At 38.6% G+C, this 15,026-nt stretch overlaps 1 protein-coding gene across 1 annotated transcript; it reads left to right on the plus strand.

The window, feature by feature from the left end:
- Positions 1-6,169: 6,169 nt before the first annotated feature.
- Positions 6,170-14,518, plus strand: LOC117429857 (GTPase Era, mitochondrial-like). The gene is made up of 11 exons (XM_059000969.1): positions 6,170-6,451; positions 6,650-6,811; positions 7,090-7,217; positions 7,511-7,588; positions 7,891-7,937; positions 8,440-8,501; positions 8,751-8,863; positions 9,227-9,610; positions 9,907-10,056; positions 10,618-10,698; positions 11,880-14,518. The coding sequence occupies exons 1-11, from the start codon at positions 6,358-6,360 to the stop codon at positions 12,003-12,005; spliced, it is 1,425 nt and encodes a 474-aa protein (XP_058856952.1). The 5' UTR covers positions 6,170-6,357; the 3' UTR covers positions 12,006-14,518.
- Positions 14,519-15,026: the final 508 nt, after the last annotated feature.

A 15,026-nucleotide genomic window follows, 5' to 3' on the forward strand; every position in this document is an offset into this window, starting at 1 on the left:
TTGTTAAGTTATTTGTAGTCACAAAGACCAAGACTAGGTGAGGGCTCATTGTAAGTGCTCTGTTGGCAGATGCTTCCCTTTCCGAGACAACACAACATTAATAATATCTGTCAAAGAACAGTCTCAAAAGTGACGACTGTGCCACTGCACAAATGATTTACACCCTGTCTTCCATAAAAGAAAGCTGTGAGGCTGTCTATGAGTCTAGATTTACAGCCTTACTTGAATCCAGCGTTCAGTTATTTTTCAATAGACATTGTTTTTTTTCTTTGTAACTATATAGGCACGTGTATGGTTCATAAGAAATGGACATTTCTACATATCCAGTTTGTATCTGAAAGAGAGAGAGATTAAAGAAAATAAATGACGATTGAGAATAGTCTATTTTCAAATCGTAAAACTAAAGAAAATTCATGATACTGGATTAGCCACATTGTATTACGGTTGAGCATGGACTTGATTTTTTATTTGTATTTCTATCAACATATTTATTGTATGTGCTTCAACCGGCTGGGTCAATTAAAATGACCTTCAAGTGACTTGCTTTTCCTATTGATTTTTGTTTTTTGTTACACTAAAATGACAAATTGTTACTGTGTGGAATGCATGCCATGTAGTGGGAGGCTGAAGGGGGCTAACCTTTCATGATAAATAACTGCACGCAAACTTTGTAAAAACACCCATTAATCTACATGGAAATGCAAGTCAACAAGGGTAGAGAGGTTACCGTCACACACTGCAAAACTGGAATGACATACTTTTAATCTCCAACATAAAAAAGATGGATCTTGTATCTATAACAAAATAAACCCCAGAAATAATCCACATTAAATCAATTCATTCAAGAGAATGGACAATGGATTGAAATAATATGATGATAAAGACAATACAAGCACACTATTGTCTGGGCCAGCTAAAGCTTTTTGTCTGTATAGTAAATCGTGCCATCACACAGTCCCATCACAGCCATTCCCATGGCAAAGGTTATAAAAATAATGAATGTAAAACTACTTCCATTGTTGTTTTTTCCCTCCAATAGAGTAAATGAAGAAATTCATCTTTTCGCACTCAAAATGCCTGCCAGGGAAGTGAAATACATACAAATTATCTCGAATGAATATTTTATGTATAATGTATAATGCAAAACAATTAGTCCACTTCAGCTTACTGTACAAGAATGTACAAAGAATCTACTTTGAATCAAAGCTAAGTAGGCCATTTGTATTCTAAGAAGAGACAAACACTGCAACAATAATATATATACTCTGGGCGAGCTGCAGGCAAATTGCCCACTCCATATTAAATGTAGGACATGGAAGATCAGGTCCTAGGAATGCAAAAACAGGATTCATATCTGGAACAGGTTAACTTATCTTTCAGATGATTGTTATTGCATACCCCAGTATTTCTGTAATTGCCTCCAATTCAAATATACTGTTGTTTGCATTCCATGGGCTTATCCTCCATGCAATATTATCTCTGCTGTCACTCGCAACTGCTCCCTAAACATCTTTAAAAACTGGTGAGCAGTTGTTAATGAAAATGACTTTGAGCTCTCAGTTCAATCATCAAGTTTAGTTTAGCCATTTATAACTTGCAGAAACACGTCACTTGTATGGCTTCACCAATTAATAAATGATTCACTATTTATCCACGTGTAACTAATGAAACAAACCGATGTTATACCCCTGAATGGTTTTTGCAATGCAATATGTAACACTCTGCCAATACTGTCATGTGTCTTGTGATTTGATGTAGTGTTTGCTGGTCTTTTCTGATCTGTTCAAATCTTTGGTCAAGGACTTATGTTTTTTGGCACACTGAAATAAATGACATCATTATAGTGCTCCACCAGGCTATTTCTCAGTATTGATTTATCTATATGTTCAGAACCCATAAGGAGAATATGGGTAAATTGTTAGAATATTCAGTTAAGGTGACTCCTAAAGTACACATTTTATGACATATTCTTGTAATGTGTGGATTAAGAAAAATTGTTGCAGTTGTCTACACTGTAAAAGTAAATGATTTTAAAAAACAAACATAGCTCTTTAATTTTAAGATGTAGTACCCCGAAAGGTATAAAAAATAGATTTTACACATATCAGGATGCAAATATCAGATTATCAGATTCCCCATACCTGAACCCTGACCTGAACACCCTTGCTTGCCAAGCTAATTGTAAAAGATCAGTGTTTTTAAGACCAATAAAGTATCTACGGTTCTGTTTTTAAATTGCCAAGGAGCTGCACTGTTCAGTATAATTATTCTCATTTAGTAATGCATAAATCAATCTTGTAAAGCAGAAAGTGACATGGTTTATGTCCGTTCCATTTAGAATGATGGTGCTTTGACAATGAAGGATTGTTATGTCCATTCCACACAATCACTACCAGCAGCTGATATATTTTATTATGCTAAAAAGCACAGCCACTTTCCAGAGAGGGAATCTGAAGGCCAGGAGGACTAACGTGCAATATACATGTCTACAGCCCCTTTAATACCAAACATCTGAAACAACGTCATATGAACCAATAGCATTGCAGAAAGGGAAGACTAGAAGTGCTCATTTTAGCATTGTTTTAGCTTGCACTGAAGCCTCATCTTGTGCAATTGTTCCGTGCTATCATAATCTCAATCCCAGGGAAGCATGCTGCAGCGGTTCCATCAGGTTAGAATACAAAGTTAATGATGCAGAATGGTGTCTTTCTTCATCCCTGAAAGAAGTCAATACAGGATGTTTAAGAACAGCATTTCTAATTCTACCATTTATATTCAACACTGGCATGATTGATGATTTTAAAGGAAAGTATTATTGATCCACTTCACAGACAAGTCACATTGATTCTATGTCTGGATGGAGCTGCACATTTTTTTTTGGAGTGGACGGGGTGGGGAGGAAGTGGGGTGCAGAATGATAAATGTGTGCTCCAGAAGCAAAAAGGAAGACATAATAAAATAGGCGTGAAACATGGCCTGGACACAGAGCTGCATACTTGAACAGGGGTCTGGACCCAGACATTGAACATCACAACTTTAAAAGCTTTTGGGATGTTACTCAGTTCTCTGTGCAAGTTAGGTCGTCTTAATTAGAGCTGGTCTTAACAGAATTCATCAGAATGGTCTTAATATTATGAGCTGGTCTTTATATCAGGAAAGAGTTCACTGTGCATTAGAACTTAGTACTGTATTGCACCCAGTCTGTTTTTCAGTCGAATGTTAGGAATTGCTTTTAATTTTCAATCCTGAGTTATCCAGAACTAATTACAGTATATCTAATAATATACAACCTCTGTACCTTTATGAATATAATACACAGACTGTATGTTATATGTTTAAAGGAGCAGGGCAGGGACAGGGGTTTGTATTGTAAAGCACTGTGCTGTAATTAAAATCGCATTCATTTTCTCTATAACACCACGGCTGGTTACTAGGATGATGTTTGGATAGTAGAGGTCTTGTTAAATCCGAAGGTCAGATCACCGTGGTTTTACTGAGCACAGTTAAACTGATGGGGAACTGTATACTGACATCACAATATGTTGTAGGCACTTGGATGGCAGGTGCTTCTGTAACCAATTAGTAACCTTTAGTATTACTTTATATACTGCCATTGAGAGTTTTTATAGTGGAGAAACGTACCCAAGTCTAATGACTGATGATTCACGAGGAACTCAAATTAGTCTATGTGATGGGCCGCTCTGGAGAGATTCTGCAGCAGATTTCCATCCCCAACTTCCCCGAAAGGAAATAGAAGCAGTAATTACTGAGGAATTGTCATGGTCTCATACACCTCCAGTACAATCAACACACTAACCAAGGGCCGCCCGGGCCCTATTGACAATATTACAGCAGATTTCTATTTTCTTATCCTCTGCTGTACCTTTTCTTCATGTAGCAATGCCACGCACGTACCACAAATACTTTTATTAAACAGTGGAACACATAGTGGTTGTATGTAAGGTATTAGGAGATCTTCAATGGTTAAGTGAGTGTATGGTGAGCCTCCCCCAGCTCAGTTCTATCATACTTATGTCTAGTGCAGTTGTCTTTCAATACCACTGTAGTTTCTTCCCAGCTGCAAGGCTGATGTGTTAATATAGCAGCTGTTTTACTGCATATCTTTTTGTATCCCTGAAAAAGCATGTGTAGAAATGAGACAGACCTCATTATCACTATATTTATAATTAGACAACAAAATTATAGTGCAGGGAGATTACAGTTGAATGGTATTGTTGCGGTTTGCTTGCTCTGTTTTTAGATAAGTAAACGTTGATTTAATTTTGTTCTGGTGAGTAACAAAAATGCTTCAAATTATTCTGTTCAGACTACCGGGAAGCAGTTGTCGAACAAGCGTTATAAATACATATTTAATCATGGCTCTGCAATTCTAATTCCTGATTTGTACCCCTGCTACACTGCCTATTAAGCACAGAACATGCCTTTTGTTCAAAGTACACTATTTAGCTTTCAAAAAGGATTAAGCTTATATGGGGAAATTAGCATAAGGACAGCTGAGATAGTGTGACACATGGAACATCCATGTGACCCGACAGTTCTCATATTCAGGAACGTTGCTTTGTGTCCCAGAAACCTGTGATATTTATTCCTGTAATGTGACTTGCCAAAAGCAGGATAAAGCAAACCTGGTACTGATCTGGTAATTACTCTGCATAAATCCTGTTCAATTTTGTCTTTTATCAGACACTTTATATAATTAGCCCACTGTTGTTTTACATGAGTCAGATTTAATGTAACACTACATTAATTTAACAAAAACACCCAATATATCTCAGCCTGTTCAGACTATTAAAAAAAAAAAGTTTTATTTGGGTTTTAAAAATAGAATTTTTATATATTTTTTTAAAAAGTTGTTTCTCGTGAAAATGTCAGCTTTATTGGTGTCTAAAATGTTATCAATATAATAAATAAACACAGCCTTCAGAGACAGAAAGCCTTCAAGAGGGTTGAATCATGCGTGGCTGCAGATTAAATTTCCTGTAGATGCTGTAAAGAAACTGGATAGTCAACAAGTCCATTGAAAAATATAGTGTACAGATGGGTAAACTATTAAAGAATGTAGTAAACACTAACCCAAGAATCAACATTTTAAAAAATAAAACTGAAAATGGCAGTGAGCTCTGTAGCTATAAGTTCAAGTTATTGAATGCAAGTCCGATCTCCCCCGCAAGTGTATGCTGGTGTCCACACGCAGCACAAAGTGTAATCACATACACTCCAATACATGTATGGTGGCCTTCAAAACAGGCATGACATAAATATCTTACACTTCTGTGTTTGTCCATCTTGGCTAACACTGCACCGTATTAGCTTGAAAGGTCAAGCAGAACGACACTGGCATTTTAATCCCATTTTCTACATGTAACCACTCAGTGGCACTCTGTGTGCTTTCTATTTGTGTTATGTATTCATGTCCTTATTGATACACATTCAAGTTATACCTCAGAATTTATGAGTTTGAAGTTCTGGATAGAATGGCCCATTATTTTGTCATATTTGTTATATCAAAAATATAACTGTTGATACAAAATGTTATTACTGACATCAACAAAATATTACTGACATTAATAATAGAATTGTTAATATCAGAAATAGAGGATAGAATGTTAGAATGGCTTGCTATTTATACACATTCAGTAGCATATCCAAATCCAATATGGAATATATTTTCTGCATGTATGTTGCTTTCACTAAGGCAATCTTGTCGTGCAATAACATCAAATTCTTCCTTCCTGAAACCTTAATGCTTTAAAGCATGTGTGAAAAAACACAGACGACAGCACCATCAGACTGACCCTTTTCACTATCACTGCAGTAATGCGCCTGCATTCAAAATGTAAGTTTACAATAACTGCAGTTTCAGCTCTAAACAACTCCAAAAGGTAGCATTGCTTTCTAACATGCTGTCTGTACCATGCACTCGCTATGCTTTCCTCCACTTTGAGTAATTTAAGTGTAACATTATTGTGCACGGTTTATACAGTTGTACTGCAATCACTCGCCATATACAGGGTTTTGACAGTGTGTACAAATAATTAACGCACAGTTTAGCCTCATCATAAAAGTCCAATAATATTGTGCTTACGCACCTCTTCTCCACTTGGCTGCGCTGTAGATTTATAGTGTCTTACTCGAAGTAGACTCGTTGTTTAAGTCAGCCCTTCTTCTTATAATATCCCCAAATCCTTTGCAAACAATATGGCTGCGTCGTGGTAGAAAACGTGAATGCATATATAAACAAACACGACAGCTGCACTAACCTTGGGGGGGAAAATATCTTAATCTGAAGTAAATGGCCGGAAGCCTTTGTAAACGCCCAAATAACAGACTCGAAGAATGGCTTTAACGCTGTGCAGCTCAGTGTTCTGTAGATATCTGCGTTACGCTGTGTCGCAGCGACTTGGCAATGCTTCTGCAGTGTTCCAATCGGGTCAGTAGTATGGATTCCTCGTAGGATTCGAGTAGATTTAAATGACTTTTTTTGTATTGCTTTTCTTTAGTGCTGCATGCAAAAAAATAAAAATAAAAATCTATTGTCTCCTGTGTTCTAAAATGGTCAAATAGATACTTTCAACCTATTTAGCAAAACCTATCAAATGTAAGTTATTAAATGTCTTCGTTCTTTAAGGTACCGTTTCCAGTCAGCTTAACAGGAATGCACAGCGTGTCAGGCATTTGCCAGCCTGTTTTATCGCAAGTGACTCAATGCTGGGTCAAGTAGTCGGTGGCAACAGAAAAGAAAAGGAAGACAGCTTTGGCCAGCACCCACCTGCAGTCTCCACAAGTAAAGGTACATGTCCTATGGGCTGTTCTCAGAAACTGGAACAGCAAATATAATTCAGTACAATTAAACACCTTCAAAATATACATCAGGAACACGGAAATGTATCACATCATGATCAGGGTAATAGGAGTCTTATTTCCATCCCTGTCATATAAAATTGCTGTTGAAGCTGCGTTAAGGAAAGCTGAAGCACAATTAAAATGAAATGTCACCCTGGTTGTTCCTTTAACAGTTCAATCACATTGAGGTGAATCTGTCATATTTACCTGGTTTTTCCTGTTCAGCTGAGCAGACCTTCTTGTTGATAAACCGTCCCGATCAGCCAGAGAACGCCAAGGTGTTGAAAGTAGCCATCATTGGAACACCAAATGCTGGGAAATCAACTTTATCTAATCAGCTCCTGGGAAGAAAGGTATAGTGCTAAACCAGTGCTGTGAAAACATGAATACTTAAAAATAAGTCATTCGCTGCAGAATAATGATACAGCAGTCTGTGTGCTATTTCAGTTAAAAAAAAGGGCTTTAAAGTGAAATCATTCTAATTTAAGCATTGATTTTACTTTCCCAGGCTTGCAAAATTAGCTGGAAGGATATTGCTTGTGTCAGTGTTGTCTCAATAATGTACGCCAGCCTCTTCTTAGCTGACCAAATATGGTACGAGCTGGGAATCAGTAAGTATTTCTTCATTGCATTTGGTTGAATCCAGGTGTTTCCAGTCTCTAAGAAGGTCCACACAACTCGGTCGCGGGCTCGGGGGATCATCACTGAACAAGACACACAGCTGGTATGCAATGAATGTACTGCCATGTCTCCATAGCGCTGCTGACGCAGAATTACCTGCACACTTCTTTACTAGCAGACCGTTGAATGCATGTCATGATCTCTGTAAAGAACATTCATGGAATTGTACTAAAATAAATGGTTACGTCTCAATACTGTGTATTCTAATTGTCATGGCTAGGACATGTCTCCACCATGTGTTGATGTTGAAGTTCAGTAATATTGAAATAGTCACTGTATATCGTATATATCAGTATGCATGTGTCGATCATGAATCTCCTGTTGAACTGCCCTGTCTCTGTGCAGATTTTGTTGGACACCCCTGGACTCACTAACCCTCTTAAAGGAAAAAGGTAACAACTGCCTCCTTTTAATGTCATTTTCTTTTATTGAGGAAACGTGATTGTTCCACGTGAAAAATAGTCAATGAGTGACAGAAGATGTAACAAAATGTGCTATTCTAGAAGGTAAAGGACTAGCTGTTGTGCAGTGAGGTGAGCTGTCCACTGCTGATTTTCCCCTCTAATCTGTGGAAATGCAAACTCTGCACTATCCAAGATGAGCAACTTGGCACAACCAGGATTCAAACCAGTGAGCTCCTGATCGTATGAATCGCCCAATACTCCTCCAAGCATTAGTGCCTTGACAGGATGGGTCACTGGGGAATACTAAAGCTTATAATCTAGTCAAGTAGACAAATGCATCGGGCCCGGCTAGTGCCTTCACCAGTGTTAGCCGAAACGTTTGTGTGTTGCTGAAGCTCTCATATTCCTATCAGAGCAGACCAGTATGTTTGTAAATGTGAAAGACAAGTGACCGGACATATCAGAGACTTCCCCTTTGTTTGTGCTGCAGGCATCAGCTGGAGAAATCCCTGCTCTTGGACCCATGGAGCTCGGTCCAGGAAGCTAATTTAGGTGCGTACACTGCCACAGTGCGGAGCTGACCCCTACTCTTAACCCAGTAGTGAAACACATTCAGGATTGTAGTGTTCACTGTATATTTGAGCAAAGCATTGTTGGAGTAACACTACATCAAACACGTCTGGAATAGTGTATATAGCCTTTCTGTTTGTTTGAGTCAAGCCAAGTTTCCCATTCACCATACATTGAAGAATTCGACTCTGTAGAAGCAGAACGGTGCAGTCTTTCACTTGTTTGTTTTAGTGCTGGTTCTAGTGGACGTCTCGGACCAGTGGACCCGCAACAAACTGGGTTTGGAGGTGTTGCAGTGCCTTTCCAGAGCTCCAGATATCCCTGCTGTTCTTGTGCTGAATAAGGTAGCAACCCAAAGCACCTTTATAGTGCATTTTTAATACATCAGTCTATAAATGGCTATAAAACCATTATGTTTCAATTCTAAGGGTACCACATTTAAACATGTACAAGCTTCAGTTTACTTTAATACCAAATCACTTTTATCTGTTATACCTAAACACATCTTTAAAATCTTAAATGGAGTTGACATAGTTAACCCTGACCATTACTTTAAGTGCAGTACAGAAACCAGGACCAGAGGAGTCAATAAAGGCTAAAGAGAAGTTTAGTTTACTCTAGTTAGTGAAAATGTTTGTCAGGCTTAAAACATTCTAGAGGGTTTCATAACGTGCTTTTGAAAAGCTGTCCTTTTTTTTTTCGTTTAGGTGGATTTGTTAAAAAACAAAACCCTGCTTCTGGATATTACAGCAGAACTCACAGAAGGGACAGTAGGTGGAAAGAAACTCAAAATCAAGACGCCTTATAAATCTGGGAAAAGGGACTCTACCAAGAGAGCAGACTGCAAAGAACCTGAGCTGGGACCAAAACAGCCTGTTCAATGGGACAGCATGGAGGGCACTGCCATGGATTCAGAGGGGCAGCTCAGCGACCAGGCAGGGAACCGAGAGACAGCAAAGAGCAGACAGGAAACGCAGGACCAGCTGAACAAAGAAACGCTGAAGGAACTGAAGGCCAGGATTGGGTGGCCACACTTCCGTGAGGTCTTTATGCTGTCTGCAGTGAATGGGGAAGAAGTAGAAACACTCAAGGTATCATTTTGAAATCTACAGCATTACAGGAATGTTCCATACGAGCTAGAAAGAAGTCTGGATCCACATTTCAATGACATGAAAGTCTTTTAAATACCCCTAAGTTACTGGTTGTAGCCAGCTCCTTCTGCTAAATTGCTTTAAAAGTGAATTATATCAATTGTTTCTAAGGAATGTAATAGAGGTTTGTATTCAGGTACTGGATATTTATTGAAATGCTCCAATTCTATTAACTGATTCAATATATTACAGTTCTTTGTGTTAGTAGAGAGAGTCTGATTTCCTCTCTGTTGCAGCGTTACCTGGTCACTATGGCTCAGCCAGGCTGCTGGGAGTTCCACAGTGGAGTGCTGACAGACCAGGACCCCCAGGAGATCTGCAACAACATCATCCGGGAGAAACTGCTGGAGTCCCTGCCACAGGAGGTGCCTTACAACGTGATCCAGGTAGCCTTCCGACAGCGCAGTGTGTGCACTGACTCCCCCAGCCTAGCTGAGTGTAGCGTCTTGCTTTGAAGTATCTGTCGGTTTTGCTGGGACACATTGCCCTTTTTGATTCCATGTCCCTAAGTGAATGCATTGTTATGTTCTTCTGAGGTACACATACGCATACGTAAGATGTCTGATAACATAATTGTGCATACACAGCTCAATCAGTGTGATACTGTGGGACTGTGTGACTCGCTGGAAATTGACCTTAATCTCTGGAAATTTATATAGTACCAGGAATAATGAAACTTTCTTTTTCTACAGTGTGGTGCTTGAAAAATCTACATATTCCCAATTAAATATAAAAACAAGTGAAGAACGTCTGTATAATGATTAGGGGACTATCGCAAATGTTTCTAGGTTTCCAATCCTAATTAAAGTGATTATTTTATACTGTTTTTACCTTAGTTTTAAATACTCTCATGTTAGGAATTGTAATTGTTTTAAGTATGTATTATGTATGTTACGCATTGCTGTGCAGAATTTGTCTAATTTTTTTACTTCATTTCTTATTTTTAGAGCATTGAGATGTGGGAGGAGGGAGAGAACGGAGAGCTCATAATTCTTCAGAAACTGTACATGAAAAAAGAAAGCCACGCGGTAAGTGAACCATTCAGACACCAACTATAGCTCTCTAGCCACAGTCATACACTGCAAACTAAAATGTAAAATCTTCCTGAGAATTATCTTGTCCCAATGTCGGATAATACTTCTTAATTCGGATTTAAATGTGTCTTTTTTTACTTCAAAGAAAAAAAAATATTGAAAACTAGACTTAAAATGTAATTCAAGAAATATAATGGCAGGGTAACTTTTAAATCAAATAAAATCAGGAAGATGCTACAGTCGTTTCTTTATGCAATAGTAAACAAAAATGTTGAAAGTTTTCTAAAAAGTAAAAGACCCTGTAGTGTTCCTGGCTAGCCTGGGGGGATGTAGCACATGGGCTGAGGCTGGCTCATTCATCCAGCACACACAGCTCCAGTTCAGCTGGTGTTTTTCACACTGCTCTGTCAATGGGTCTCCACACTGTCATCCCCACAGAAGAGTCCAGGCATCATGCATTAACCCTCTCCCTGTCTGCCTGGAGGTCATTAATCAAAGCGGTGGTTGTGGCAGGGAACTCGCTTTAACCCTAGATCAGATCACGTAAACGAAGCATATTTTAGGATATTTTGTCAATCGAATAGCAAGTTTGTTATTTGTCTTTTAATAAAAATTACGTCCAATGATCGGCAAGGAAAGGATTTATATCTTGCCTCAATCCATTATGCTGTCGTGCACACCCTGCCTATGGCTTCCCTACAGTCAGCCTCTCCACTTATCTGCAAGCTAATTTATGGGCAGGGGTACCTGGAAAGGCGAGTGTAAAATATGTATAATGGTGTGGTGCTGTCTAGTCTGTTGTAATAAATAATCTATTGCATGAGTTTCCTGACTGAAAGTGATTGACTGACGAGGGATTGAAATTGCTTTTTTGTTTTAAATGAATTAATCAAAGCATCTGCACAGGTCCCTTGTGATATTTGGATTTGTTGTTGTAGTAATAACCTACCTTGTAAAAATAATTTCACAGAATGTTTCTTTTAAAATGAAGCTCTGGTTAATACCAGGACAAACACAGCAGTCCCAGGAAATGCATTTTAAACTGATTTCAGATTTCATAATTTGGTGCCTTGAATTACAGTTAGACAGACCTGTAGAAACTTCAAGCATGATTTTCTTGGTTTGAAAAAGTAGGACTTATCAGTTACTGACACTGGTGTTTGTGTTGGTTTTAGAAAATGCTGATTGGACAAGGAGGTCAGCTGATCGGCAGGATAGCCCGGGAAGCTGGAGAAGACCTGATGAATGTGTTCCTGTGTGACGTCAAGTTAAAACTCTCAGTCAAAGTGAAGAAACAGTAAACGCTTTCCGTGACAAGGTTTTTTTTTGTATCTTAAAAGGGGGCTAATAATGGCTGTAAAATAACACTGGAAAACCAAGCTTTTCTGAAAATGCTTGTGTGCTAATGAGGCAGACATGTTCGTAAAGGTTATTACCCCCTGAAAGAGCACCCTCTGCTGGTCAAATGGGGAAGCTAAATACAGAACCGCCCTGACACACACTTGCTCAACAGCGCATTATTACAGTTTGCAATTTTGTGTTGCAGCATTTTTTTTTTTAATATCATAATATATTGTTACTGCGGTAAATGGCCGTCAATGCTGTTGTATTCAATTGATTTACGCAGTGACTGATCTAAATACTCACTTATCACTAAATAGGACCTTGCCCTCTGGCATTTTACACATTTCTACAGATAGAAATTCACAAAAGAAACACACATGCACTGTTAGATGTTTGATTTTCATAACCTTGGTACAAATTTGCTCAGTAGCAGCATTTCAATCTGCTGTTGTGTGGATCTAGACCCCAGTATCTTTTTAATGGAGTACAATCCAGTCCGATTCTGTATCGTACTGTTTCTGAATACAAAATAAGGCACTTACAGCCGCCAGATGAGGAAAGAAGGTTTAATAGAGAGCTGGTTATAACAGAGGCAATCTTTGATCTCCAGTTTGCAAAGAACTGACCTAGAGTGTGACCTTTTTTTTATCAAGCTTGGAGTTTAATCTGAATTCAGTTGGTTACTGTACTCCATTGAGGTTGTCAGCAGCTAGTCATTTAAGACCCTGTTTAATCGGTTTCTATTTAAAATGCTGCCTTTAGTGCTTGTAAGGCATTCGGCGCCCAGAGGGATAAGGGCAGTGGAGGCTGGGAGATAATTCTGTAAGGTGATTTTGTTTTATCTGTCATGTAGCAGACCTGGGGTTGATCCTGGCAGTAATAGCATCCAAGGGGCTTGGATGCCTGTAGATAAACCCGGGAATGACGTGGGGACTGGACTCCACCTATGTGGCCCCTCCTTGTTTTCAAAGCTTGCACGAGCTGATAACCAGCCAGGGGCGGAAAACTTGAATTCCTTTTCCAGCACGGCAGGGCTCTCTCTGAAACTAGGTCAGGTGGTTTTTGTACTGGGCTTTTGTCTCGATTGCCATTGAGATTGCAGCATCCCTCCCTCCCCACATGCTAGCAAGGTCATCCTGGTAGCACAGCAGCTTAATAGTCTGCTACAGCAAAACCGTGTGTACATTGTGCTGGCTGAGGGACTTAGTAATACCAAACATTGGTTCTTCTCCATCTTATTAAACACTTGCATCAAAAAATTAAAGAAAAGTTTGGTGAATCGTTTAGTGTGTAGTCGCTTACACCATATAATGTTTCAGGGCAAAACAGGACATGGGGGTGGAATTAGAAAAAGAAAGGTTTATGTTTTTAAAAATAACTCCCATTGTCTTTGCCAGTTTTACCGCAGCATAGAGAACTAGCAAGGAACTGTAGGTGTATGATGTAGGACCATCTGATTTGAGTCATTTTTTTCAAAGTTTATAACCTGTTTTCTAACATTTTGAACTGGGCATCCAGGCAAATGCTTTGGGAATCTTGCCAGTTGTATCTCAGGAGCTGGTCATACAAAACATTTTGTTGTGTGTCTTTAACACAGTTTATGATGATTAACTCCAGCAAGACAAAAACCTGACGGTCGTAAGTTTTGCCTCAATGTCGGTTTCTGCTGATGAAATAACCTTTAATACAGAGCAAATGCTTCATCATATCCTGCTTGCCTCATTTTATTAATTAGGGCAGAGCAGGGTTTATCTTGTTTACATATACAGCAGCTTAACCAGAAGATGACACCCAGGGCTGGAGGGAGGAATAAACCTGAATAGTCAAGGGGTAACACAGCACCACAGTGTAGCCTATGCAGCGACACAGTATCATAACATCACCATAGTACTTTTGATTATATTGGTTACTTTTAAGGTAACAGATTCTGTAAGTCTACCAAACAAAACACATTTCATTAAGGTGATTGCAATTTGAAGCAACAATCTTTGAGAATCTCATACTATAATAATGTATATCTGGGAAAAAAAAAAAAACATGCAGACGAATTATTGAAATATTAAACTTTAATATTTTGTTGTCCGAGTTCAATAATTTTTTTTTTAACAGACATCAATTAAATACCTTGAGGTGTTTCAATGCTACTGTTATTTATGCTTGGTTATATGTATTTTTTATAACATAGCTTTTTCAAATGTATAAAGAGTTCCGTCTGTATGTTACCTGTAAATAAACAGAATGACAACAAATAATGTTTGAAAAGTTTTTATTCCGTACAGAGTAAGTTTCTTGCATCGTAAGTCGTAGCCAACTCCTATTTGAAAAACATGCCTAAAGCTTTTCTACCCCCGTTATTAATGACCAAAATAGACTGAAAACTGGATTGTAAAATAAACTACAGCTAATGAATCAACGTTAGCCATGTCCACCGAAGTTTAATACATTCATAAAAAATAAAAAAAAAACACAATTTCAGCAAAATTTGGAAGGAAACAGATAACGCAGGTATCAGGACTTTGTCATGCCGTCGCTGTGAGAAGAAGCAAAGTAACCCTTACCATTACTAAAGCTCAGTAATGGTAACGGTTTGATCACAACCCCCTGAGATCATCGCCGCCTCTCTGTTTCCTCCGCACTGCGCTGCACTGACGCTGCTGAATGAAGCCCAGGGTAGTACATCATCTATACTGTAGTGTCGATATAGCAAACTTACAGTATAAGATGATATCCTATCCGGAACACAACGATACCGCAGACACGCTGTGCCTGAAAAAGAAAAGAAAGTCACTTCACTGGCTTTGCAATTCAGTGTTGCTTGAACTAGATTGGTCTCATCGCCCTGTTTGTCTTTGAAGACATTATTAATTATTACTAATGTATAATTACTGTTAATATATTGAAATGATTTAGTTGCCTGCTGACTAGTTTTTCACAGCATGTAACATAGAGGGTACCTTGCACTTCTCAAAATGAACGTC

This window comes from Acipenser ruthenus, chromosome 26, assembly GCF_902713425.1.
Source record: "Acipenser ruthenus chromosome 26, fAciRut3.2 maternal haplotype, whole genome shotgun sequence".
Classification (NCBI taxonomy): Eukaryota; Metazoa; Chordata; class Actinopteri; order Acipenseriformes; family Acipenseridae; genus Acipenser; species Acipenser ruthenus.